We start from the raw sequence: 25,667 nt of genomic DNA on the forward strand, positions 1-25,667 counted from the left end.
AAAATTCCAGACTCCAAGAAGGAAAGCAGGTGTTCAACATAAACCACACTCTGTACATACAGTTTAGGCATGTGAGCCATTCTTATCAAGGAATGGTGGGAATTCTAAAATCCAAGCTCCCAGATGCCAGCCAAGGGCCAATCCTGCAAGCAAGTTTTTCTAAGAATAGCAGTTTCAGGCTTGCTATGTTAACTCTTTTCTGCACACCATCCTTTCCATAATCCTTGTGATATTAAAATGCAGTTCTATTATGTCTTTCTTTAGTGTTTTGTTCTCAGCTAATTCATAATTAATTCTTTCTGTGAATGTTTCCAGACTTTTCATTTGTTTTAGTCACCTTCATCTAGACTCTGGCTTGACTATGTCTTTCTTAAAACATGAAGCCAAAAATGTAAAATAATATTCCAGGCATAATTTCACGTAAATGGGATATTATATTTTTATTAATAGAGTATAATTTAAAAAAAATTTTTTTTTTTTTGGCCAAGCCACGCAGCTTATGGGATTTTAGTTCCCCGACCAGGGATTGAACCCTGGGCCCCGGCAGTGAGAGCGTCAAGTCCTAACCACTGGAGTGCCATGGAATTCCCAACATTTTGTTTTTTAAAGCTGCATTATTATTGGATGATTTCTGAGCAGCAGATAAAACTCAGATTCTATGACATTATTATTTATAATCCCATTAGTGACACTTTGTTTGCTTAAGCACAATGTTTTTAACTACCAAGATGATTTTGAATCACAATTCTATCATCTCAGATTGACTATTCCTTCTAGCTTCCTGTCATGTCATGTGAAAATTATTAAGGGTTCTGGAGCCAGACTACTGCAATTCACATCATGGTACCACTAATTACTAGCAATGTGACCTTGGATAAGTTAGCATAAGTCCTCTGTGTGCCGTAGTTTCCTTATTTGTAAAAACTAGTAATAATAATCATATCTATCTCATATACCTCAATGAAATAAATGAGATAATGTACATAATAAACCTATTATGCTATCTGGCACGTTGTAATTACATAATAAACATTACTTATTATAATTAATCTAAGTTATTGATAAGAATAATAAATAGGTCAGGATCAAAGTTCCATAGCATTTTGGGGTGATTCCTCTCAGAGATGAAGGCAGTCAAAATTCTTTGAGAATATCAATTCCATGAGACTTATACTTTATTATGTATTTAAATCCAATATAGAAAACTTCATGATATAAAGGAGAGTTAGATATTATTATAAATTTTCAGTTATGTCAGAAACTGTAGTCTCTAAACTTAACCTTTTTACCACCTAGCAAACACTTGTTTGAAGAGAAAGAAATCAAGATAGACTAGACTGGCAAGAAAATCTCCATCACTAAGAAGATAATTTCAACTGTTTGAGAAATTCCTACCTATGTCAGAAGTCTGGCAGAATAAGATTTTGCTGTGCTTATTCCTGTATATTGACTACAAGGCAATACAATGAAAATACAGTGTTAAAGTGATAACCAAAGTATAAGAAAAGCAAGAAGTATTTTTAGACTCTTCATCTTTTTTAATAAGAAAAATCAAGGGAACACAAATGAAAACATCTAGTAAGAACAAATGCCCGTAGCACTTGTCATTTGCAATCAGAAGAGCTAAAATTCTTAGACGAAATATAACATCTGGAATATTGACTTTAATGGCAGTAGGAAGCATCAAAATGTACTTCAAAATGCACACCTCTAAAGAGAAAACGACAAAGGAATATAAATTATTATATGTATAGTATTTGTTACATTTATCCTTACACAGTCACATTCCTAAATTTTTCCAAGAAAAGATTAATCAAACATCTACATATGGATAATCAAGGAATGAAGTTTCTAGCAAGTTTCTAGCAGGCTTTTGTTTCCAGTTAATGACTGTCTACAATGTGGTCCTATTTAGAGTCAAATATGAATCTTAAAATTAACTCATTCTAATAGTGTCTTGAAGAATAGCTCAGCATTCACTTAGGAGCACAGCTGCTGAGGCATTCAGATTTGGATTCAAATCCTTGCTCTGCAACTCACTGTGTGACTTCAGGCAAGTTACTTAAATTTCTCTAAGCCTATTTCCTCAATAATAAAATGGAGATAATATTTACCTCATAGGCTTTTTGAGAGGATGAATTAGCATATGTTGTATGTGTGTTTTATTGTAGTTAAATATAGTTAATGTAAAACTTACCATTTTAACTATTTTTAAGTGTACAGTTCTGTGGCATTAAATGCATTCACAGCACCAGCAACTTGTGCAACCAGCACCAAGGATATGTTTTTGTTTTTATTTTATTTTATTTATTTTATTTCTATTTTTTTTGCAGTACGCGGGCCTCTCACTGTTGTGGCCTCTCCCGCTGCGGAGCACAGGCTCCAGACGCACAGGCCCCGGACACGCAGGCTCAGCCGCCATGGCTCACGGGCCTAGACGCTCCGCGGCATGTGGGATCTTCCCGGCCCGGGGCACGAACCCGCGTCCCCTGCATCAGCAGGTGGACTCTCAACCACTGCGCCACCAAGGAAGCCCTGTTTTTATTTTTATTTTTTAGGTAAGAAGCAGATTTACTTAGAAACACACTCCAGAGTGTGGGTCATCTCAGAAGGTGAGAAAGGCCAAGGATATGGGTTTTTAAAAAAATAAATTTATTTATCGTATTTATTTATTTTTGGCTGCGTTGGGTCTTTGTTGCTGTGTGCGGGCTTTCTCTAGTTGTGGTGAGCGGGGGCTACTCTTTGTTGCGGTGTGCGGGCTTCTCATTGCGGTGGCTTCTCTTGTTGCAGAGCATGGGCACTAGGCGTGTGGGCTCAGTAGTTGTGGCTAACAGGCTCTAGAGCGCAGCCTCAGTAGTTGCAGCGCACGGGCTTAGGTGCTCCACGGCATGTGGGATCTTCCTGGACCAGGGCTCGAACCCGTGTCCCCTGCATTGGCAGGCAGATTCTTAACCACTGCGCCACCAGGGAAGCCCCAAGGATATGTTTTTAAAGTGCTCAAGATTGAGCACACAGGTATTGCTTGGTGAAAGGCAGCTAAAATGACTCAGTGCTATCTCATCACATCTTGAATCTGTGCAATTTATTTTATCTCTATTTCATATTTATTTCTACTGAATTGCTCCCAATCTGGAAAATACTAATATCAATTTTTAAGCTGTAAACTGTATTACTTACTTTCAAATTCTTCATCCAGGTAAATAAATACATAAAAATATTAAGAGCTAATACTTATTGAGCACTTAGTATGTGCCTGGTGCTATTCTAAGCACTTAACAGGTATTAACTCATTTAATCCACACAATAATAATTCTAGGCGGTATATACTAATAACTGTCACATTTTACATGTGAATACAAAGAGGTTAAGGAACCTGGCCAAAGTCACCCAGCTAACTGGCTGACAAAGCCAGGATCTGCACTCAAACCAAGTTCTAGAGACCATGCTCTTAGTTATTCCACTATCCTGCTTCTCCCACATGCAGTAACATGGGGCCCACAGGAATGATTACTTTCAGATGCCAGATGTTATATGTTGACTTAACCTCTGAATTTCTCAGAAGCTTGGACATCCATTATTTCATGTGTTCTTCCTAACGACAATGAAGAGCAACTTCTCCCATTTTACAGATGGAGAAGTCATTTTCCTTAAGGTCAATAGGAACATGTGAGAGAGACCTGGATCCTGCTTGGCCACTTATTAGTTGTGTAAATCTTTACTTTTCCTGAGTTTCAACTAATTGTAAAATGGAAATAACAATAATATCTCTTATAAGAAGAAGAGAATATATGTTTGCCAATCATCTAGCAGAGAGCCTTATATAAAAATTGCTCAATAAAGGTTACCCCTCCCTTTCCTCATTCTCCTATTTGTGACTCCGGGCATAATATTCTTTTCAAACACCGTGCTACCATTTCTTGATACCCTCTCACCAACTGCATTAACAGATTGGTGGTAAAGAACATGATTTTTTGGTAATTACCATGTGATACCAAATGAAACCTCAGTGAAGTCCAGCTATATTATATAATTTTAAGTATAACAAATTTTCTCCCTTTTGTCCATATGGTCTACCACTTTATCAGAGTAGAAAACAAAATTGGTCTACCAAGATTTGTTCTTTATAAAATTGGGCTTAATGTTCCCCAATACCTTCTGTTCTTTTAGGTGACCGCCAAATGATTTACTTGATTTGTTCTAGTTTCTGACCAAACATTGTTTAAAAATTAAGTTGACCTCATCATATCCAAAGTTATCTTTTTCCCCTTTAAAAAAATGTGTCTTTTTCTGTCATCAGATACTTTTCCTATTCACCATAATTTGTCAAAGATAAAAGCTAATAGCTTGGCACTAGGTTCTTTTCTGTCACATTTGCAGAGAGAGGATATCTAATACTGAATTATAAGCAATATTCATGCCAAATATGGCCATAGCAATTGGTATTTCTGGTCAAATGGGCAGCATTTTCCTAAGAAAAAATTAAAATGCTAGGAGATAGCATGTTCTCTTACAAAGCGAAACTGCTGCATAATTAATATTTTTTTCCTGGATAGCAAGGATATCACAAAGCACACTCTGTTGGCTTCCAAGTATCATTTAAAATACTCCCATGTCTTAAAGCAATCTGGAAGTGGATGTTAAAAGCCAAAGGAATTTTTTTTTGTACTGCAGGTTCTTATTAGTTATCTATTTTATACATATTCGTGTATATATGTCAATCCCAATCTCCCAATTCATCCCACCACCACCACCCACCACGCCCTCCCCCGCCACTTTCCCCCCTTGGTGTCCATACGTTTGTTCTCTACATCTGTGTCTCAATTTCTGCCCTGCAAACCGGTTCATCTGTACCATTTTTCTAAGTTCCACATATATGCGTTAATATACAATATTTGTTTTTCTCCTTCTGACTTACTTCACTCTGTATGACAGTCTCTAGATCCATCCAGGTCTCTACAAATGACCCAATTTCGTTCCTTTCTATGAAAGCCAAAGGAATTTTTCAATCAAGTGTTGACTTCTGAATTCTACTACCTTCCCAATAAGCTAGAAGGCATACTGGGAGGCTACAATCAGAAGCACCAGAGAAAAGTGGTGCTGTGGAAACAATTCATTTGTGTTTGGCATAGTTAAGGTTCATTGCCAATTTGTAACGGTATGAATTCAATAACTTTCCAAAGCCAAAAATGAAGTTTGGACCTGAGCAGCTTTTCAAAGTAGCTTTTGCTGAGGGCTAGTACTTAATATAAAATAAAAAAGCTGTTAGAGGTGGTAAAGTGAGGCAATGTTTAAGAATTAAAATATGACCTATTGGGCTTCCCTGGTGGCGCAATGGTTGAGAGTCCACCTGCCGATGCAGGGGACGCGGGTTCGTGCCCCGGTCCGGGAGGATCCCACGTGCCACGGAGCGGCTGGGCCCGTGGGCCATGGCCGCTGGGGCTGTGCGTCCAGAGTCTGTGCTCTGCAACGGGAGAGGCCGCAGCAGTGAGAAGCCCGTGTACCGCAAAATAAATAAATAAATAAAATAAAATAAAATAAAATAGAATATGACCTAGCACTTGATTTGCTAAAAAAAAAAAAAGCACTGAGTTAAAGGCAAGATATTTTGCTTCAGTCATTCACTCTTTCTTGAGCTAAGAAAGAGCGAAAGAGCCCCTTTATGAAAAGGAGATGGGGATTATATTTTGTCTATAAATGACAATATTACTTGTCCTACTAATCTCATGAGTCTGACAGAAGGATAAGTGAAATAAGAGCTGTTAAAGCATTGTTCAAAATGTAAAGTAGATAGCAATGTAAGACATAATTATATTTTTAAAATTTGTAAGCATTTACAACAAAGTCATTTTATGGTGCCAGTCCCACTGGCCAACTACACATTACTGACAAAGTAACTTAGTGATACTTTCTCAGCCCTTTATGGAATTATATTTATCAAAAAATATGAATATTTGTCTTATCTGTCAGTTTCTACTCATTTGGTTTCACCTTTATAACTTAATACTTATAATAAATAAACCCAATATAAATCCACCTAATTAAAAAGTGAAAATTTGGAACATTATCTCATAAAAATCACTAAAATCTCCATCATTATATATCAAGAATATCTCAATATTACTGCAAAGAGCTTTCAGTTTTAAATAAATAGGCTTCATAAAATAAATTAACTTCTCATTATTGACAGTCAAAATAAAAAGTAAAAAAAATTAATGGTTTCAAACAAAAACAACACTCATATCCTTGTCCCATTAGACACCTCAACTTACTTCATCTCCCTTCAAAACTTCGGTGCCATCAAATTCACGGGTCTGATTTGTCTTCGCTGACACTTCTCTCTCAAGGTTGGCTAACTTCTCCTTTGCCTCCTGAAGTTCCTCAGCTTTGGCTTCTTTTTTACGAGAAATGATGGATGCCTAATTGAGCATTAAATATGAGTGTAAAATAAGATATACAATCAACTTTCTATTATCTTGTGAAATTAAGTATTTTTTAGATTTTACTGAGCTAAATTTTCAATATCAGGTTGACTTCTCCTGACAATAATACCCCTTGCCCTACTACCTACTATCACCAGTTATATATTTAGTATGAGTATGCATTGTGTGTGTACATATATATATATATATATATATAAAATACATTTATATTCTTTTTTGGCTGCACTGTGCGGCTTACAGGATCTTAGTGTCCCCAACAGGGATCGAACCTGGGCACCCATGGTGAAAGCGCCGAGTCTAACGACTGGACCACCGGGGAATTCCCTGCAACGTATATTAAATAGCAACCTAAAAACATTATGGAAGACAAAAGCCCTGAAAATATAGGACGTATCAGCAGAGAAACAGAAATGCGATAGTAATAAAAATATTAAAATCTTGTTAAGTAACACTCAAATGCTAATGAAAATACCTTCTAGGTAAGTACAGAAGCTAACACTAGGTCTACTGTTTTTCTGCATGGTCGGTTTCCTTTCATTGGAAGAAAACAAGAATGCTTTATTCTCAAAACTACAACACAGGTCTTCTTATCTAAATTCATATCCATACTTTTAAAATAAAATGTTAAAACATTTATTATGTTTGGGGCAATCTAATAAATAAAATGCAGGTTCAAAATCAAACATCTGACTCACCAGAATTATGCAAACGTTTACACAATCCAGATGGCTGCTCTTAGCCATAATGGCAGCATTTTATATTAGTTAGCAACTCACGGGGGATTTCCTTAAATGAACCATGGCTGTACCGGTTTAAGAAAAACATTAGCTAAACTGTCTTCTCAAGTGAAATAGTACAAATATTTTCTTCAAACAAATTTGACAAGAAGGGGGAAATCTTTAGTCTAAACCCTTTAAAAAACTCTATTGTCCTCCCTGTTTAAAAAATGAAAAAAGACAGATGATGAAGGAATGTTTCCCTCTATAGAACTGTTTCAGCCAAAAAAAAGAGAAGTAATGATTAGAGTACCAGAATTGTATAGGAATTGATGGTATGCTTCCTCAACATGATAAAATAAATAAATATAAACCTCAGCCCAAACCAGGATCTTATTTAATAGAGACATATGAGCATATATCCCGCCAAAGTCTGAAACAAGGTAAAAATGCCCAGCATCTCCACTACAATTTAATACTGTGCTGAAGGTATTTGCACACACCATTAGACAAGAGAAAGCAATTAGAAGCACAAGAATCTGAAAGGAAAAATTGGAATTTTCACAGTATATGATTATGTACCTAAAAAATCAAAAGAATCTACAGGAAATAAATCAATAGCTTTCATAGACAAATCAGTCAGAAAACATTTGGAAAGAAAAGCCCTCATTTATAAAAGCAAAAACCAAAATTAAATATGTAAGCATAAGTTTAACAAGAGAAGTTCCAAAATTTTATGAGGAAAACTATTCAACACTCCTGAAAGATACAAAAATAAACTTGAACAAATGGAGAGACATACCATGTTCTTAGATAGGAAGACTCAATATTGTAAAGATGTAAGTTCTAAGGTAATTGATAAATACAAGGCAACCCTAATAATTTTAAAAGTATGATTTTTTTCTAGAGATAGACAAATTGATAATAAAAAATTATTTGGAAGAACATACAAATAAGAATTGTAAGGGATTTCCCTGGTGGCGCCGTGGTTAAGAATCCGCCTGCCAATGCAGGGGACACAGGTTCAAGCCCTGGTCCGGGAAGATCCCACATTCTGCGGAGCAACTAAGCCTGTGCACCACAACTACTGAGCCTGCGTTCTAGAGCCTGCAAGCCACAACTACTGAGCCCATATGCCACAACTACTGAAGCCCACACGCCTAGAGCCCGTGCTCCGCAACAAGAGAAGCCACCACAATGAGAAGCCCACGCACCGCAACGAAGAGTAGCCCCCGCTCACTGCAACCAGAGAAAGCCTGTGTGCAGCAACGAAGACCCAATGCAGCCAAAAATAAATAAATTTATTTAAAAAAAAAGAATTGTAAGGAAACCCTAAAAAAGTAAAACAACTGGGGATGAAAATGGCTACTTTTATTAGATATTAGAACTTGATGATAAAGTTTCTATAATTAAAACAGTTAATATGGGTACATAAGCAGACAGGTCAACAGAACAACAGAAAATCTAGAAATAGATCCAATAGCATTTAAAAAATTTAAATAAAACAAAGGAGGACTCTCAAATCCATAGGGGAAAAATGGACTTTTTACCAACTGGTATTGGAACAACTGGATAATTGGACAGCATATACAATAAATACCATACACCAAAGAAAAATTCTAAACAGATCAAAGATTTAATTACAAAAATTAAATCACAGAATTCCAAAAAGGAAACTTGAGTAAATTTCTCTATAACTTTCAAGAGGGAAAAACATTCCTAAATATGACTTGAAACCTGAAATGATAAGTGAAAAAATTAATAAATTTGATTTCCTAAAAATGAAGAACTTTCCCATGGCAAAATAATACCATAAACAAAGTAAAAAGGCAAGTACCAAACTGGGGAAAATGTTACACTTATAAGCTAGATAAAGAGTAAATATTCCTGATATGTAAAGAGTTTCTAAAACTAGAAAAAAAAGGCCTACAGCCCTATAGAAAAATAGGTATAGATAGGAAGGGATAATTCACAGAAAAAGAATTAAAATGACTGTTACTCATGTGAAAAGATGCTCAACCTTGTTTATGGTAAGATAAAAAAAATTAAAACTATCATAAGATACCATTTCTCATCTACAAGGATGGCAAAAATCTTAAAGTTTGACAACATACTCTATCGGTGAGGCTGTAAGGAAACAGGTGCTTTCATACACTGCAGATAGGAATGTAAAATGCTAAAACCCCCATGAGGAGGAATTAGGCAATACTTAGCAAACTTACATCTACATTTATCGTTTGATGTAGCAATCTCACTTCTGAGACTATATCCCAAAGATACGCTGGCAAAAAATTGCAAAGACATAAACAAAAAGCTATTTATTTAAGTACGATTTGTAATAGCACAAAAATGGCAACAACCCAAATGTCCATTAATGGGGATTGGTTGAATAAACTGTGGTATAACCACTCAGTGCAGTATGTCTGTGAACAGGAATAAGCATATCCACTAGGACGGCTATAATAAAAAAGACAGATAATAACAAGTGTTGCTAAGAATGTGGAGAAATCAGAACCTTCATACACTGTTGGTGGGAATGTAAAATGGTACAGCTGTTTTGGAAAGCAGTCTGGCATTTCCTTAAAATGTAAAACACAGAATTATCATAGGAACCAACAACTGCACTCCTAGGAGTATACTCAAGAGAAATGAAAACTTATTTTGAAACAAAAACTTGTACAAGAATGCTCCTACCAGCATTATTCATAATAGCCAAAAAAGTAGAGACAACCCAAATGCTCATCAACTGGTGAATAGAAAAACAAAACGTGATATATCCATACAATGGGATATTATTCAGTAACAAAAAGGAATAAAGTATGTACAGATACATGCTACATCATGGATGAATTTTAAAAACTTTAAGTAAAAGAAGCCAGTCACGAAGGACCACATATTGTATGATTCCATTTATATGAAATGTCCATGACAGGCAAATTTATAGAGATAGTTTGGTCTTTGGTAGGATTTGGGGGAAATGAGAAGTGACTGCTAATGATGGCTTTGGGGGTTATTTTTGGGGTGATAAAAATGTTCTAAAATTGATTGTGTAATGATTGCACAACTCTGTGATGCTAAAAACCATTGAATTGTAAATTTTAAATGGGTGAATTGTACAGTATGTAAACTGTATCTCAATAAAGTTATAAAGGAATAAAAATTATTTTACTATTCACAAGCATATATTAAGAAAAAAGCATGGAGAATAAAAGTGTATAATATGCTCTTCTTTCTCTGAGGATGGAAATATATGAATATATGTATATGTAATATTATTTTTAATGGAATAATAAACTATAAAATTAAAAAATACCTATGGGAGAAGGAAAGAATAGCATGGATAGCACAGAGGTAGATGCTAGAAACTTCAAATACTTCTTGTTTTATAGGTTTGACTTGGAATCATGTAAATATTTTAAATAATTATAAAATTAATCTCGAAAATGTAATCCATAAAAATCAAAATGACCATATATATTTATCCAGTTTCCTTTGTGGCCTAACCATACAGAAGAATTATTCCCAGTAACTTTAGAACAGTAATTTGGCTATATAACCCTAGGGGGATATATCCTAAAGACAACACAAACTAAAAAACAATTTTCAGCAGTAATCGTATTTTTGATGGTAGTATTGGTACTTTTATTTTGAAACTGTTGCATGTAATGCATGGATTTAAGCAAATGATGAACTATGTTGGTGCCAATGGAATGAAGCAAATAATGAATGCAATTATGTTGATGCTTCTGAGAACCAGAATTTTCAATTTGGGATAAGGAGGAAAATGGGAGATTGATGAGGTGAAGTAAAAACCCAGTAGTCCTGGAGGGCATTTCGTTTGTGGAACAGACAACCCTACACTTTCAAAACACAGATTCCAATGTCTAGTCATGGGTCAATTTAAAAGGTTGAAGAATATCTACCATTGGTCACACTACAGGAGGCCAGGGACCATCATATTAAAATGGGTGTTGGGTCTTTTCCTTCCAGAGCAAAAAAGGGGGAGGTGGGGCTTACTGTGGGAAGTCATAAACCACAGAGAGATTAACCTAATCATCCTGGCTCTTTTCCACACTCCACCATGCCAAGCAAACATCCTCTGAGCAGTCAGCATGACAGTGCTTGGAAAAGAGTCATAATAATTACCCAGTATTTTCTGGATAGATCCTTGATACACCTTCTATATGTTTCTTTCATTCTAAAGTTGTTCTCTGAGGAGCTGATGTCTTATTCCAATAATGACCCATGCTTATCTGCTCTGATATGAGGCCATCTACTGAGCAGGAACCAATACTGTAGAATTCCCTCCTATTCAGAGAAGCCATATCAAAAGGACTGCTAGCCATCAATAACTGAGCAAGAACTGTTTTTCTATAAACAAATATTGGGCAGAATGGCCCTCTCTGACAGCAAAGTAGAGATAAAAAAGTAATTCACCTAACTTCATCTCCTCTGTATTCCAGGGAATGGCAAATTGGAGATTTACTTACCTAGAATTTTAATTCATTCTTCAGGACCAAGTTAATAAAAGACCAAGAAACTCCTGATTAAACTGGATATGGAGTATTTTGTAGACAGGGCTGCAGATTTTGGCTTTGTTATATTTCTGCTTTCTCAGTTAACATTTCAGAGCTGAAACATTCCACATTCCCCAGCAGTGTGGGGGCCAACTCAGGCTTACAATTCTGACTAAAAATCACCCTGTGCTTCTAGCTTATCCGAATTTTCTGCCCCTCACTAAGCATTACACTATCCAGGAGATACACTAGCAAGTTGTGCAACTGAAAAAACCCCACACTTTTCATTTAGATTCTTGCAACTGTACCATATGTAATATTATCACTTTTTCTACATTTTGGTCAAATAAATTTTTATATCAACTAAAAACAAACAAACAAACAAAACCAGTAGTCTTGAATCTGAACTGAAAGGATCAGTATGAACTCATGGTGTACTTTATGAGAGAGAAAGAGAAAAAATACTTCCTAGCTCTGTCCACTAAAAAGACCTAAAAACAATGGCCACCCCAGTAGCAATGAGAAGTACTAATACCAGATTGTGGTCTGTAAATATCATTTCCTACTAAAACATATCAGGCTCATAGAAGAAAGTCTAATTCCAAGACTGGGGTAGGAAATGTAAAAGATGAGCCTAGAAACTATCTTAATCATACCAGAAAGCAAGGATGTTATCAAAGACAAATAGTATTTTAAAAGGACTCAGTCCTACCAGCCAAAAATGGGACAATTTAAGCATCATTAAGGGAAATGTCTGCAACCTAAATTTCATTACATCTATGGTTCATAATAACATTAAATAGATAAGAAACCAAAAAAATTAAAAACTAACCCTAATTAATCATTTTTAATGTTAGACGCAACCAATCCATTTTGAAAACTGAAAAATAAAAATAAGAATCAAGCATGTACCCTGACTTTCCTATATGAACTATACTCCAGGATAACCAAATAGCTGATGAGAGGAGGTTTCTCTTTTCAGAAGTAGTCCAGCTCCAACATCGCTAATTATTAGAGAAATGCAAGTCAAAACTACAATGAGGTACCACCTCACACCAGTCAGCATGGCCATGATTAAGACGTCTACAAATAACAAATGCTGGAGAGGGTGTGGAGAAAAGGGAACCCTCCTACACGGTTGGTCGGAATCTAAATTAGTGCAGCCACTGTGGAAAACAGTATGGAGGTTCCTCAAAAAACTGAAAATAGAGTTGCCATATGATCCAGCAATACTACTCCTGGGCATATATATGGACAAAAACATAATTCAAAAGACACATGCACCCCTATGTTCATAGCAGCACTATTCACAATAGCCAAGACATGGAAACAACCTAAATGTCCGTTGACAGATGAGTGGATAAAGATGTGGTACATATATACAATGGAATACTACTCAGCCATAAAAAAAGAATGAAATAATGCCATTTGCAGCTACATGGATGGACCTAGAGATTATCATACTAAGTAAAGTAAGTCAGAAAGAGAAAGACAAAAACAAGGTCCTACTGTACAGCACAGGGAACTATATTCAATATTCTGTGATAAGCCATAATGGAAAAGAATATAAAAAAAGAATGTATATATGTATAACTGATTCACTTTGCTGTACAACAGAAATTAACACAACACTGTAAATCAACTATATTTCAATTAAAAAAGTAGTCTGCTAATAAATGAAGAAGGAATCATAGTATCAACATTTTATTATCCCTAATGAAATAAATGGGCAGGCACTGATAATCAATGGCACAAAAAAAAATCACAAAAAAAGAGACAACCAGACATTAGTCCCTCCAAATGAAAGTATAAAATACCACTTAGAGAATATTCTTGACCAAAAAAAAAAAAAAAATCAAAACAGAACCTGTTCAAGCTTCTAGATCTAATATATAGGAAATACAGGAAACAGAGGAACATTTTAAAAGGACACCATCAGGCTGCAATCAGTAAAACACCAACTATGGGAAATGCTATAGGATAAATAAACAAGTTTCAATTTAAAAAACTGCAAGAAAATTATTAAATGAGTGGATAAATAAGTAGGGAAGAGAGCCTATAGATTAAAAGAGACAAATATATCAACCAAATGCAGTGTATAAATCCTGTATGGATCCTAATTAAAACAAAGCCACTGGGGGAAAAAAAAAACAGGAAAGGAAAAAAAGAAAGAAAGAGACAATCAAGGAAATCTGAACACTGATTGGATATTGGCCAATATTAAGGAAGTAATAAAAGTTTTCAAATGTGGTATGTTAAGTTTTTTAAAAGTATTTTTTAAAGATACGTTCTGAGATATTTGTAGATGAAATTATATGAAGTCTAAGATTTGCTTCAAATAATCCAGTTGGGGCGGGGGGTATAGATGAAATAAGAATGGCCATGATTGCTATAGCTGAGGCACACTGAGGGTTTACTGAACTATTTTCTCTACCTTTTTATATGGTTAAATTTTTCCATTATAAAAAGGTTCTTTAAAAAATTCTAGCATCCTTGAATAATGCTTTGTTATGTTGCTCAGTATTTTCTGAGGTTACAGAATGCTCTTCACACTAAACTCTTCTTGCCAAGGTTCTTGTCAGGTAATCCATGGCTGTCATTTGAGCCTTCTGTCTATTAATACATAACAACATATATACCCTCATGACTTCTGGATAAAATGATAAATGCCTTAGCACTAAAATTCAATTTATTATGTATTTTTTCAAACTAACTCTAAACCTGAAAAAGTATATTGCCTTTAGTTCATTAAAGATTATAAATAGTCTTATTTATATCACTTAAAGTAAGCATTCATATAAAAAATCAAATTTCACACTCACAGATATAACCACAAAGAGCTCTATCACCACAGTTGGCAGACACTAAGGAAACTAAGCATTATCAGATATATTGAATTTCAAACCTGAACATGTGTCTTTTGTGTCTTTTCCACAAATTCTTTCTTATAATCTGGAGATTAGCAATGACAGGAGAACATTTATTCTTTGCTTCCTTCTCACTTTAAGACTATCGATAACACAGACCATGGTATTAATGAAAATGTTCACCAACAAGATTACAGACCTAAATATGTGAGCCAAAAGGAGTGGTCTTACCTGTTGCCTATATAGTGACAGTTTGCCTTCAATTGGCTCATTTCTCATCATTTTCTTTTCAATCAGCTGACTGATCTGTGTGTTTATTTCATTTATCTAAAACAGTATGAAAATAAAAAGGTTAAAACTCTGCCTATGATTACCCAAACTAAGGGACATCTGGCCAAACAAAACTTTGAATTTACAGTTGTTATTATCAGTAATTTGATGGGAGGATCAGCTCCATTAACATTATGAGTGGGCTGTTACGATTACTTTTAGAGACAACTTGCATTTCACAGTTCATGATATATATTTACACAATTTGATTACTTACATGGATTTAACCATCTATATCTAAATTATCCTAAAGTATTCTACATGAAATATTTATATATTACTATCAAAAAGATGATTTCTAAAAATCTGAAGTTATCCCTTCACCTAGGCTGTGACTTTCAAGTAACTGTAAGTGATAAAGCAAATCTGGACTAACATTCCCCAGGGATTTAGTACAAGGAATTCACGAACCCAGCTGAGAGTTGACATGAATGACATCTAAAAACCCTTCCTGTTCTAATGAATGATCTATGATTCTATAATAGCTGTCACTTATCCTATTGATTAATCGAAACTTTTCTCAAATGTAGTAAAACTGAATAAAGCCAACAGAAGCATATAGTCCTATAATAAATTTTTTTAAATTACATGGCTTTCAGTATAACTATCCTTTGAAAAACTAGAATTTTCCTGTTAATCTTATAACATTAAACTGAGCCAAATCTGACTTGGACAACTAATTTCTATACATAAATTAAAAGAATAAAGTCATTAGAATTATGTATTTAATTGTAGTGGCTATTAAGCACATTAAAGTCAAAATCTTTCAATCAATTTTCATGATATTTAATTATTATTTTAAAAAATATACATTTGATTAGTGTTTTTAGGGAAGAAAAATGTTATGATACCAGGTTTCAATGAGCATTACAAGAAAGTTTAGTAATTCCAAAGCAGGCATAAAAAGCTAATAAAAATCATTAGCTTTAAATACAAAATTGCTATAACATTATTCTTGGAAATAAAAAGTAATCACATTTACGATATTTTAAAAATTGTCAACTAAATTATTATATTCTGAATATATAAACTTATGAGTCAATCATATACATTAATTTATATATCCAAGTTACCCACTTTCCTAATCAGTTGACTAGGTTTATATAACACCATGTGGATTAAGTGACAGCATTATGTGCTACAATTTCTCGTAAAGAACAACTCCTCATAAGAGCTGTCAGCTCTTAGCACAGGTTAACTTAAGAGTCAAGAGTAGGACACTATAGAAAGCAGTTCACATAATTTTCACAGGAGTGGGGATGAGATAAAATTGGAAGCTTATAAAAAGAAGATGATTGTTACTTACTTTAGATTCAAGTTCAAGAAGATCAGAATGACCCATAGCAGGCTCTGAAACCACTTTCTGTAAAAAATGCAATTCTTTTTTCTTGTTCTCTAATTCTTTAGGAAATTTTTCAGTTACCATATATGAATTAAACTTTATCTCCTCCTCTAGCCTCTTCATTAAACCTATAAAAATAAAATAAATGAATATTCAGCCCAAGAGAGTAGGTAAAGTGATGCTTTGTACATTTTAAAACATAAGACCTGGATAGTATGGCACATCCATTGAAAGCATTCTGTATAATACCTAGCATAGAACAATAAAAGATTGGCCACTGAAATTTTTTGCTGTTAATTAGAGTGATAATGAAGGACAATTTACATAGAAGAATATTTAAATTATAGAAAAAGTAATATTATGATCTTTCCAAATTACCACCTAATTCTTTTACAGTCCACAATATGCAAAAATAACCTTTACGGTGCCAAATATTTTGTTGGGTCATATTTTGTCGTCTAAGTATTTAAGGAATCCATGAACCAAATGACAACACAAATGAAATCTAATCCAGGTTATTTCTTCTATAAGTGGTCATTTATTCTTCTTCTTTTGCAGTACTTATGATGCAATTTATATTTCTATTCTAATACTTCATAAATGGTAATACATTATCATTTTTAGCTTTAAACCAATGAAGATATTACTAAAGGTACAAGTTAAAATCTGAAAAAGAGAAATTATCTACATTCATAAACATTTTCAGTTTTCCATGTTTGGTAGTTTTGATTTTGTAAAGTATTAGTTTACAGTTAAGTGGCAACTTAAATTACATTTTCTTATTCTGGCAGTATTAGTTTACAGTTAAGTGGCAACTTAAAATACATTTTCTTATTCTGGCAGAGTGAACAAACATACACATATACAGATTTTCAGTGAATAATGGTTTTGTTATAAATTCCCAGCCTTGAGAGCTTTAAAAAGTTTATTTCAGATCTTTCCATTACACATTTACAAATTCTGGCTTGACTTTTTAAAACACTGGATTTCCGGTTTAAGTAATCTACGTACGTAGATTGCATAATAAATCTCAGCCAAAGCCTTAAAAGTATTTTTAGTTCTGCTGTGCTAACCGTATATTAATGTGTAAAAATTTATTAATGGTAAATTCACGAGTTTTCCATTCATCCCTACAATTTTCCACCTCTTTTTTTAGGGACTGGGGATAGGAAGGGAAAAGAAAGTGTTTACTGAATCACACTATAATTATGCAGACATTCCTATATGGTTTCCGATTAACTCTACCACCTGGCTTCTTTGGCTATTAGATGACTAGTTTTTCCACCTTCAAGTTCTTAAACATAGTGCATGTAATCAGAGATGCAAGAAATCAAAATCTAAAATGTTTTTAAAGATTTAAAATTCTTTAATATTACTTTCCTTATTTAAAAAAAGTTTCTAATTCTAGAAAATACAAACCAATCTATAGTAACAGAAAGCAGATCAGTGGTTGCCTGGGGTGGGTTAGAGAGGCAGAGAGGGACAGGAGTGAGATATTACAAAGGGGCACAAGGAAATGTTTAGAGGTGATGGATATATTTGTTATTTTGATTAAGGTTGACAGTTTCACTAGTGTATATGTATGTCAAAACTTATCAAGTGTATACTCTAAACATGTGCTGTTTACTGTATGTCCATTTTACCTCAGTAAAGCTATTAAAAAACAAAAACAGAGTTTCCATCACATTTTAAATTCTTCTCTTAAAAATTTTAACTTATGAAAAGTGGACACGTTTCTATGCAGTTTTTTAAAAATTATCTTTGAAAATCCTGGTGAAATTAAATATAAGGTCACTTAAGATCTCCGCAAACATTTTGATTAAAAACCCTTTGAAAACGTCTCACTGATCCTATTACAACTGAATGAGTAGCTTCTTTTACATAATAAATCTCAGGAATATGTAGAGTATAAAGATGAATTAACAAGTGAGTATTTTATAATACAGCTGTTACTCTGAAAAAATACAAATTATACTGTTATACTAAAAATACTTTTATGTTATTTAAGCAAACAGAAATTTTTTGTAAGCCATTTGTTGTTACTAAAAAATTTCGATGGACCTTATTAAACTAAATACCTGAAGCAACTGAACATCTGTTTACTCTTTTCCTAGGCTGCTGAATATAATCCTTAAGACTCTGCTTCCCAGAAAGATGTCAACAAATCAGGAACTCCTTAACTTCCTGCTCCCCACTCCCTGTCCATCCACAAAAAACATATATTGCACACATAATACCTTATTTTTATATTTTCAGCCATTTTTTTTTCTTACTTGATTTCCCTCCTACCCGTGGAAAAGATCATTTTCTTCCTATGCAGGGTTAAGGTCTCTACTCCCACCACCCAACTATTTAACAGATTGTTTACTGAATGCTGGCTGTGTGTAATCTGTGTGCTAAGGCCTGAAAATAGAAAGAACAATTATGCCTTGGTGACTAGCCTGTTTAGCTGTGTCAGAGTCAGATATGCCAACAATTAACATATTATGGTAATTGCTGTAGAACATTCAGCGCAATACAGGGACACAATGGGAGCACACAGGAAAGGTTGTTACCAATTCTCACCTTTTCCTCCTGAATCTTCCAATCTTCCTTTGTCTGACTGACTCTCCAGCAATGTGAACACCACTAGACCACTACCCTGCCTCAATCTATGCACAGTACTATATTTCTCAATCATTTGCACACTCTCTCCCTTGCTTTCTTTTCAAAGACAAGCAGTCAGAAGAAGCCTGCCCTTTTATCTCTACTTCTTCCTCCATCATTTGCTTAGCTTACTACATTTATGTTCTTTTAGGTCACTCTGCCTTGGCATGGAATGTCTTCCACTCTTCTACCTCTCCAGCTTTAATTTAACTCAATTGCCACACCTCCAGGAAACCATTTGACTCTGTGTTAGCGTTTAGTGCTCTTTGCCTCTTTGTTCTCATGGGAGCCTGTGCTGAGCTCCATCGGTGTATTTGTCACACTGCATTATAATTGTCCACTGCTTGTCATTTCTCCATTAGACTGTGAGCACTTTAATAGAAATAGCTTTTCTTTCTATTCCTAGCACTTAGCACAGTATCTGACAAGTAGCAGATGTCCAGTAAACACTGAATTAATGGACTATTGGTTTTGAGCCAATTACTTCTGTTACTGCGTAACAACACAATTGACTTTACTGTTTAGCATCATCTACTAACATTTCGAGAGATGCCCAAAACAGAACAACTTTATTTGTCCATTTTATTACTAAATAATTATGTATTTCCTGGCCCAAACAATTCTATTTAGGCTAGAAAGCCAAAGCAAAACAAAGTCTATCAATTCAAACAAAAAATGAAATATTACTAATACTATAAATATCTTTGGATATTCTGTTTAGTTACCAGAATTAAAACATAATAGCAAGAAATATTTAACCAAATAAAACTGAGGATAAGCAGAAACACATGTTCAGGCTAACATTTTAAGTTGTATTAAACTGTACTGATCAATCAATTTTTCTGCATACCAAATCTTTCAATTCTTATATACATTACCTTCCTTTTCAAAAATTCACTATTAATGTTAAGTTCTAGAAATTTCTTAGCAAGGATAGACATATGAAAACAAATTGCTTGTTGATATTAATTTTTAAATGGCTATAATTTAAGGAATTTCTTTTGAAGATTTATCTTAATTTTTTACAGTAAAGATGTGAAGGACCCTACATCAAACCCAAAGAACATATACTAAAAAGATATACTATATATAATACTAAGGAGGAAAAAAAGCACTAAAAAATTACTTTCTTTTGTCCTAAACATTCTGCTAAAAGGTGAAAACTTAGTGAATAAGGAATCAAATGACACCAACAACTAAATGCATGGCAACTTCCAGGTACTGCTTGAATCTGAATTTATGACTGAGAGGAGTCAGAGATTCTATGGAAAGCCACTAATTAATACGTATGAACCATACATTTTATAGGGAGTACTATACTGGTTTCTTAAATATCAATTAAATATGCCGTATTTCCTTGATTTTAAGATGCCATCAACTAAATTACAAATACCATGTGAAATGCATACATAAAGTATAAGATGTATCTCAATTGCAAAACCAATTAAAATGGTAAAGAACATGTGTCTAGAATCAAGGAAATACTGTATTACCTCTTTCAACAGCTTTATTGAGATATAATTTACCACACAGCCATAAAATTCATCTGTTTAAAGTGTACAATTCAATGGCTTTTAGTAAATTCACAGAATTGTGTAACGATTACCACAATCAATTTTAGACCATTTTAATCAGCTTAAAAAGAAGCCTCTATACCCACTAGCAGTCACCTCCTCCCCCCATCATCCACCTACCAACACAGCTGTCCTCCCCTACAGTTCCCCAACCCTAGGCAATCACTAGTTTGACTTCCATCTCTATGGATTTGCTTATTCTGGAAATTTCATACAAATGGGGTCATATAATATGTTTTTGTGACTAGTTTCTTTCACTTAAGATGTTTTTGGGGTTCATGCATATTGTAGCATGTATCAACACTTCATTCCTTTTATTGTTGAATAACATTCCACTGTATGGATATGCTACAGTTTGTTTATTCATTCATCAGTTTAGGGATACTGGGGTTGTTTTTACTTTTTGGCTATTATGAACAATGCTGCTATGAACATTTATGTACAACTTTTTGGGTGGACATATGTTTTAAACTCTCTTGGTAGAATAAAATTGCCGGATCATATGGTAATTCTAGGTTTAACACTTTGAGGAACTGCCAAACTGTTTTCCAAAGTGGATGCATCATTTTACATTCCCACTAGCAAAGTATGCAGGTTCCAATTTCTCTACATCCTTGTCAACACCTGTTATTGACTGTCTTTTTTATTACAGTCATTCTGTATATTATATCTTAGAGTATAATATTTCACAGAATACTAGAAAAAGATAAATTAACCTTCCCATAGCTGGATATTTATACTGAAATATTTCTCCAATACCAATGAGAACTTTTTACTGCTCTTCCAATTTACATGGTCTCCCTTCTGATGAGCACACTTAAAAAATGCCTAGGATAGGTTTGGTGGTATAATCTGGGATATCAGAACAATGTATCCTCTATGTAAAGCTAATGTGCCAGCAGAGCCAGGGATACCCATGTCATTAGCACAACCCAAAATATGAAACAACACTCAGTTTTAAGGGTCCAGCATTTTACTCTTTTTCTTTATAGCCCTGGCACTAAAACAATATTCACATTTTTTCCATCCATCATTCTCATAAAATACATTCTAAGTATTTTATACATTCACACACCAGAGAGCCTCTCTCCATCGTGGTTTTCATTAGTTCACCCTCTGACAAAACACTGAAAGGGAATTTAAAAACCACAGGTGAACACTTAAGGATGTCTTCATCAGGGCTGTCACTTGCTAGCTAGGAAATGATGCCCTAAAATGCTGAGCTATCACTTGATGATAATTAGTTCCCATTAGTAAGGAAGACTACTGATTTAAATTAATATTCTCGCTAATATGATGACTTATATTATATGATCATCATATAATTTCCACTTACTTTCAGGCTTCGCATCTGCTGCTGCATGGCGCATACTTTTCAACTGGTTTTGTATTCTTTGCAGTCTCTGCACTGCATGAAATAGCTTTAAAATACAATTAGATCTATTACTTCCTTAGTCTAATGAAACCTACCATTCATAGACATGCAATGAAAAATACAAGTTCCACATAATTATTATGCTGTAAAGGGAACAAATGATAAGAACTAAAAAATTACTAAGCTAAACCCAAAATGTAATTGGTTCGCTCAATACCCTCTCATGTAAATCTTAAAAGAAAAGCTTTCAGAAACTTTTTCTTTAGTTATTTGTTGAATTAGGTGATCAAGGAAAAATGCTGGTTAGAAAAGTATATGCACCAGGCTTTTCTGTTAAAACATGGTTTTCTTTATTCTAAGGAATGCTAGCATTCTCAGAAATGATGGCTCAGGAATCAGAAACTGATGCTAAGTAACCATTCAGGGCTTGGGCAATGCAGCTTACTGCTGCAGGGTAACTATTATGATGCCAAGCCAAGTTCCAAAAGAGCCAAACATCTAAACTGCTCACTTAGTAGGAAATGAAGCTGATTTGAAATATATTTTTAATGTACAAGTCTACTCAGTGTTAAGATAGATTTTTTTTTTTTTGCGGTACACAGGCCTCTCACTGTTGTGGCCTCTCCTGTCGCGGAGCACAGGCTCCTGACGCGCAGGCTCAGCGGCCATGGCTCACGGGCCCAGCCGCTCCACAGCATGTGGAATCTTCCCAGACCGGGGCACGAACCCGTGTCCCCTGCATCGGCAGGCGGACTCTCAACCACTGCACCACCAGGGAAGCCCTAAGATAGATTTTTAATAAAATAGAAGAAATACTTTCTGGCTGGGAATTCCCTGGTGGCGCAGTGGTTAAGAATCCACCTGCCAGTGCAGGGGACACAGGTTCAAGCCCTGGTCCGGGAAGATCCCACATGCCGTGGAGCAACGAAGCCCATGCGCCACAACTACTGAGCCTGTGCTCTAGAGCCTATGAGCCACAACCACTGAGCCCATGCGCCGCAACTACTGAAGCCCGTGTGCCTAGAGCCCATGCTCCACAACAAGAGAAGCCTCGGCAATGGGAAGCCCGCGCACCACAGCAAAGAGTAGCCCCTGCTCGCTGCAACTAAAGAAAACCTGCGCGCAGCAATGAAGACCAAATGCAGCCAAAAATAAATAAATAAAATAAATAAATTTTTTTTAAAAAAGAAATTCTGGCCAAATTATTTTTTCTTTAAGGCAAAGTCTAAAAACGTGGAGTGTGGGTAATTTTGACCCTTTTCAAGATCTGCTTATTTGCCCATGGAGTAAAGTGTAAAGAATACAGTGATCAGTGGAATAAAATGGATGTTTTTTCATAGCCCCACAATCTCAGGACACCCTTTAAGAGATTCTAGAAGTTTTATTAGCAGTTAATCTTACTGCTTAACATTACAATGGATATTCTGTAATGCTGGAACAACATGAGTTAAGCATGGGCCAAAAGATAGTGTATAGATACCTACAGAGAATAGAACCCAAAAGATGGTATTGTTTTTGCTGTTGGTGCCACACAATACTCTTTTGTTGTTGTTGTTTGTTTGTTTGTTTTTATAAATTTATTTATTTACTTTATATTTTATTTTTGGCTGTGTTGGGTCTTCGTTTCTGTGCAACAGCTTTCTCCAGTTGCGGCGAGCAGGGGCCACTCTTCATCGCGGCGCGCGGGCCTCTCACTCTTGCGGCCTCTCCCGTTGCGGAGTATAGGCTCCAGATGTGCAGGCTCAGTAGTTGTGGCTCACGGGCTTAGTTGCTCCACGGCATGTGGGATCTTCCCAGACCAGGGTTCGAACCCATGTCCCCTGCATTGGCAGGCAGATTCTTAACCACTGCGCCACCAGGGAAGCTCACCACACAATACTCTTAAAAAGAGTATTTCATCATGTTAACAAAGGGAATCGTGAACTACAATTCTAAAAAATCTTCTTTACATTTGAATGATCAGCAGGAACTATTTCTTTCACAATGAGAATATAAACTTTTATGTGGGTACCTGATTCTTTTGTTCCTGTTTCTGTTGTGCAAGAAATTCTTCTCTCTCTTTCTCAACTCGAAGTTGCCTTGCTATTTTAAGCATCCGTTGATGATTCTGAACTGTCTCCACCTACAGTGAGGGAATAAATAGTATATATTACTATCAGGTTTAAGAAAGACGTTAGCATGTCATGTGACTCAGACATCCACTTATCATTTCCTTTTGGTAAACAGTATTCCCTAGAGATGACACTAAAGTTTCAGACTCCAGGTCCTTAACAAGTTTTGGGCTGCTGCCTAGGGAGATTCCCTTTCCATCAATGTATTTGACTCCAGCCTCCGATGTACACTCATGCCTTGCTTAATCTTTATTTGCATTCCTAAATCCTTGCAAGTCCTTGGGAATTGGGGCCAAAGTTTTACAGTGCTAATTCTTGCCTTACCCTTTTCTTCAAACGTTCAACTCTCTTAATGAGCTGATCCTTTTCTTCCTCCATTGCACTGATATCCTAAAAAGTAGTCAAGAAGACGTTATAAGAAAAAGTATTCTTTGTCTGTAGAATTCAGATAAGGTCTTTACATGATTATGCATCTACCATTTCCATCACTTATAACCAGAGCATTAAGGAACAAAGATCCTCTTTTGGATGAAGGGCATTTCTATTCCCACCCCTCACCCCAGGGTTCTTTATGCAGGGTAATTTATTTGGTAGCTTGGTGTTCATCTAGAAAAGCAACTGAAACAGGTTACAAAGCAGTAAGGTAAAGCTGCCAACTAGACATTTGTGTTCTGATTCCAAATATGGGCACATGATTTTTAAAAAATCTTCTATAATGGAAAGTGTACAGGTCTAAAAACATGAACAACAGCTGCTGACATCCCGTCTGCTCTGTTAAATACCAAACTATATATTCTGTCAATTTTCCACCAAAATTATTTTTAAGGCTATGGTGTTTTCAAGACATAAATTTGTATCTGGTTTTGTCAATTAACCAATTCCATCTCTAAAAATAAAGATTTCAAAAATGTCATTTAACCAGCTCCACAATAGTTTCTAGTGAAAACAAACAAAAAATCCTTCCTAACCCAAAAAACTAATAGGCTAACTCTCACAGTAATAATAAAAGGAAAAATATATACGGTAGTCAGTACTGACAGGATTTGGGAAAATAGGCACTGTTACTACTGGTGGCATTATATTGAAGAACAATATCAAAAGTCTTAAAATAAATGTGTATGCATTCTGGCTCAGTAATTTCACCTCTGGGAATCTATAAAGATCCTCATAGATGTCAATTATATCTAAAATTTGGAAATGACCCAAATGTCTGAGGATTATTAAGTAAATCATGGCACAACACAATGAAAATCACTAAAAATCATGAAGAATGTTGAATGACATGAGAAAAAGTCATGATATGACATTACTTGAAAGAAGCAGATTATAACATTTATATATAATACAATACCAAGAAAAATATATTAAATATATTCACTAAAATATCAGTAGCAGTTATCACTAGAGCATGGCATTTTGAGTGAATTATTTTCTATTTTTTGCTTAATCATACTTCTTTACAAAGAATATGTTGAAAAATACTTTGGTAATAATTAATAAAATTAAAATCACAGACGCTAAGTTATTTTATCATTTTAGTTTACTCACATGACATAATGGAGGAACCATAGATAGACATCACTCTTATTCCATACTTTGTGATAACTATCTACTTATGGGTCTTTCTTTTCCATTAGATGTGAGTTCATCTTTCATTTCTTATACATTCATACATACATTCTCAAACTCTTATTGAGAACCTCCCACATGCAGGGCACTGTGATAGGCACTGGGGATACTGTGGTGAAC

The 25,667-nt window shown here is 34.9% G+C and overlaps 1 protein-coding gene across 10 annotated transcripts in view; it reads right to left on the minus strand.

Annotated features, from left to right (window-relative positions):
• Positions 1-25,667, minus strand: part of IFT81 (intraflagellar transport 81) — a 103,987-nt gene that overhangs the window by 49,361 nt on the left and 28,959 nt on the right. For 6 of the 10 annotated variants that reach the window (XM_067700893.1, XM_067700895.1, XM_067700890.1 and 3 more), the window contains exons 6-11: positions 24,243-24,308; positions 23,819-23,929; positions 21,769-21,853; positions 16,177-16,340; positions 14,772-14,867; positions 6,270-6,416 (exon numbers count right to left, since the gene is read on the minus strand). In XM_067700893.1, the coding sequence (XP_067556994.1) occupies positions 6,270-6,416; positions 14,772-14,867; positions 16,177-16,340; positions 21,769-21,853; positions 23,819-23,929; positions 24,243-24,308 (669 nt within the window). Of the gene's footprint in view, positions 1-1,541; positions 1,711-6,269; positions 6,417-14,771; positions 14,868-16,176; positions 16,341-18,777; positions 19,081-21,768; positions 21,854-23,818; positions 23,930-24,242; positions 24,309-25,667 lie in introns of those variants that run through there. The other 4 variants (XM_067700900.1, XM_067700896.1, XM_067700899.1 and 1 more) reach the window with 4 other exon arrangements.

The sequence above is a fragment of the Pseudorca crassidens genome, chromosome 12 (genome assembly GCF_039906515.1).
Source record: "Pseudorca crassidens isolate mPseCra1 chromosome 12, mPseCra1.hap1, whole genome shotgun sequence".
Classification (NCBI taxonomy): Eukaryota; Metazoa; Chordata; class Mammalia; order Artiodactyla; family Delphinidae; genus Pseudorca; species Pseudorca crassidens.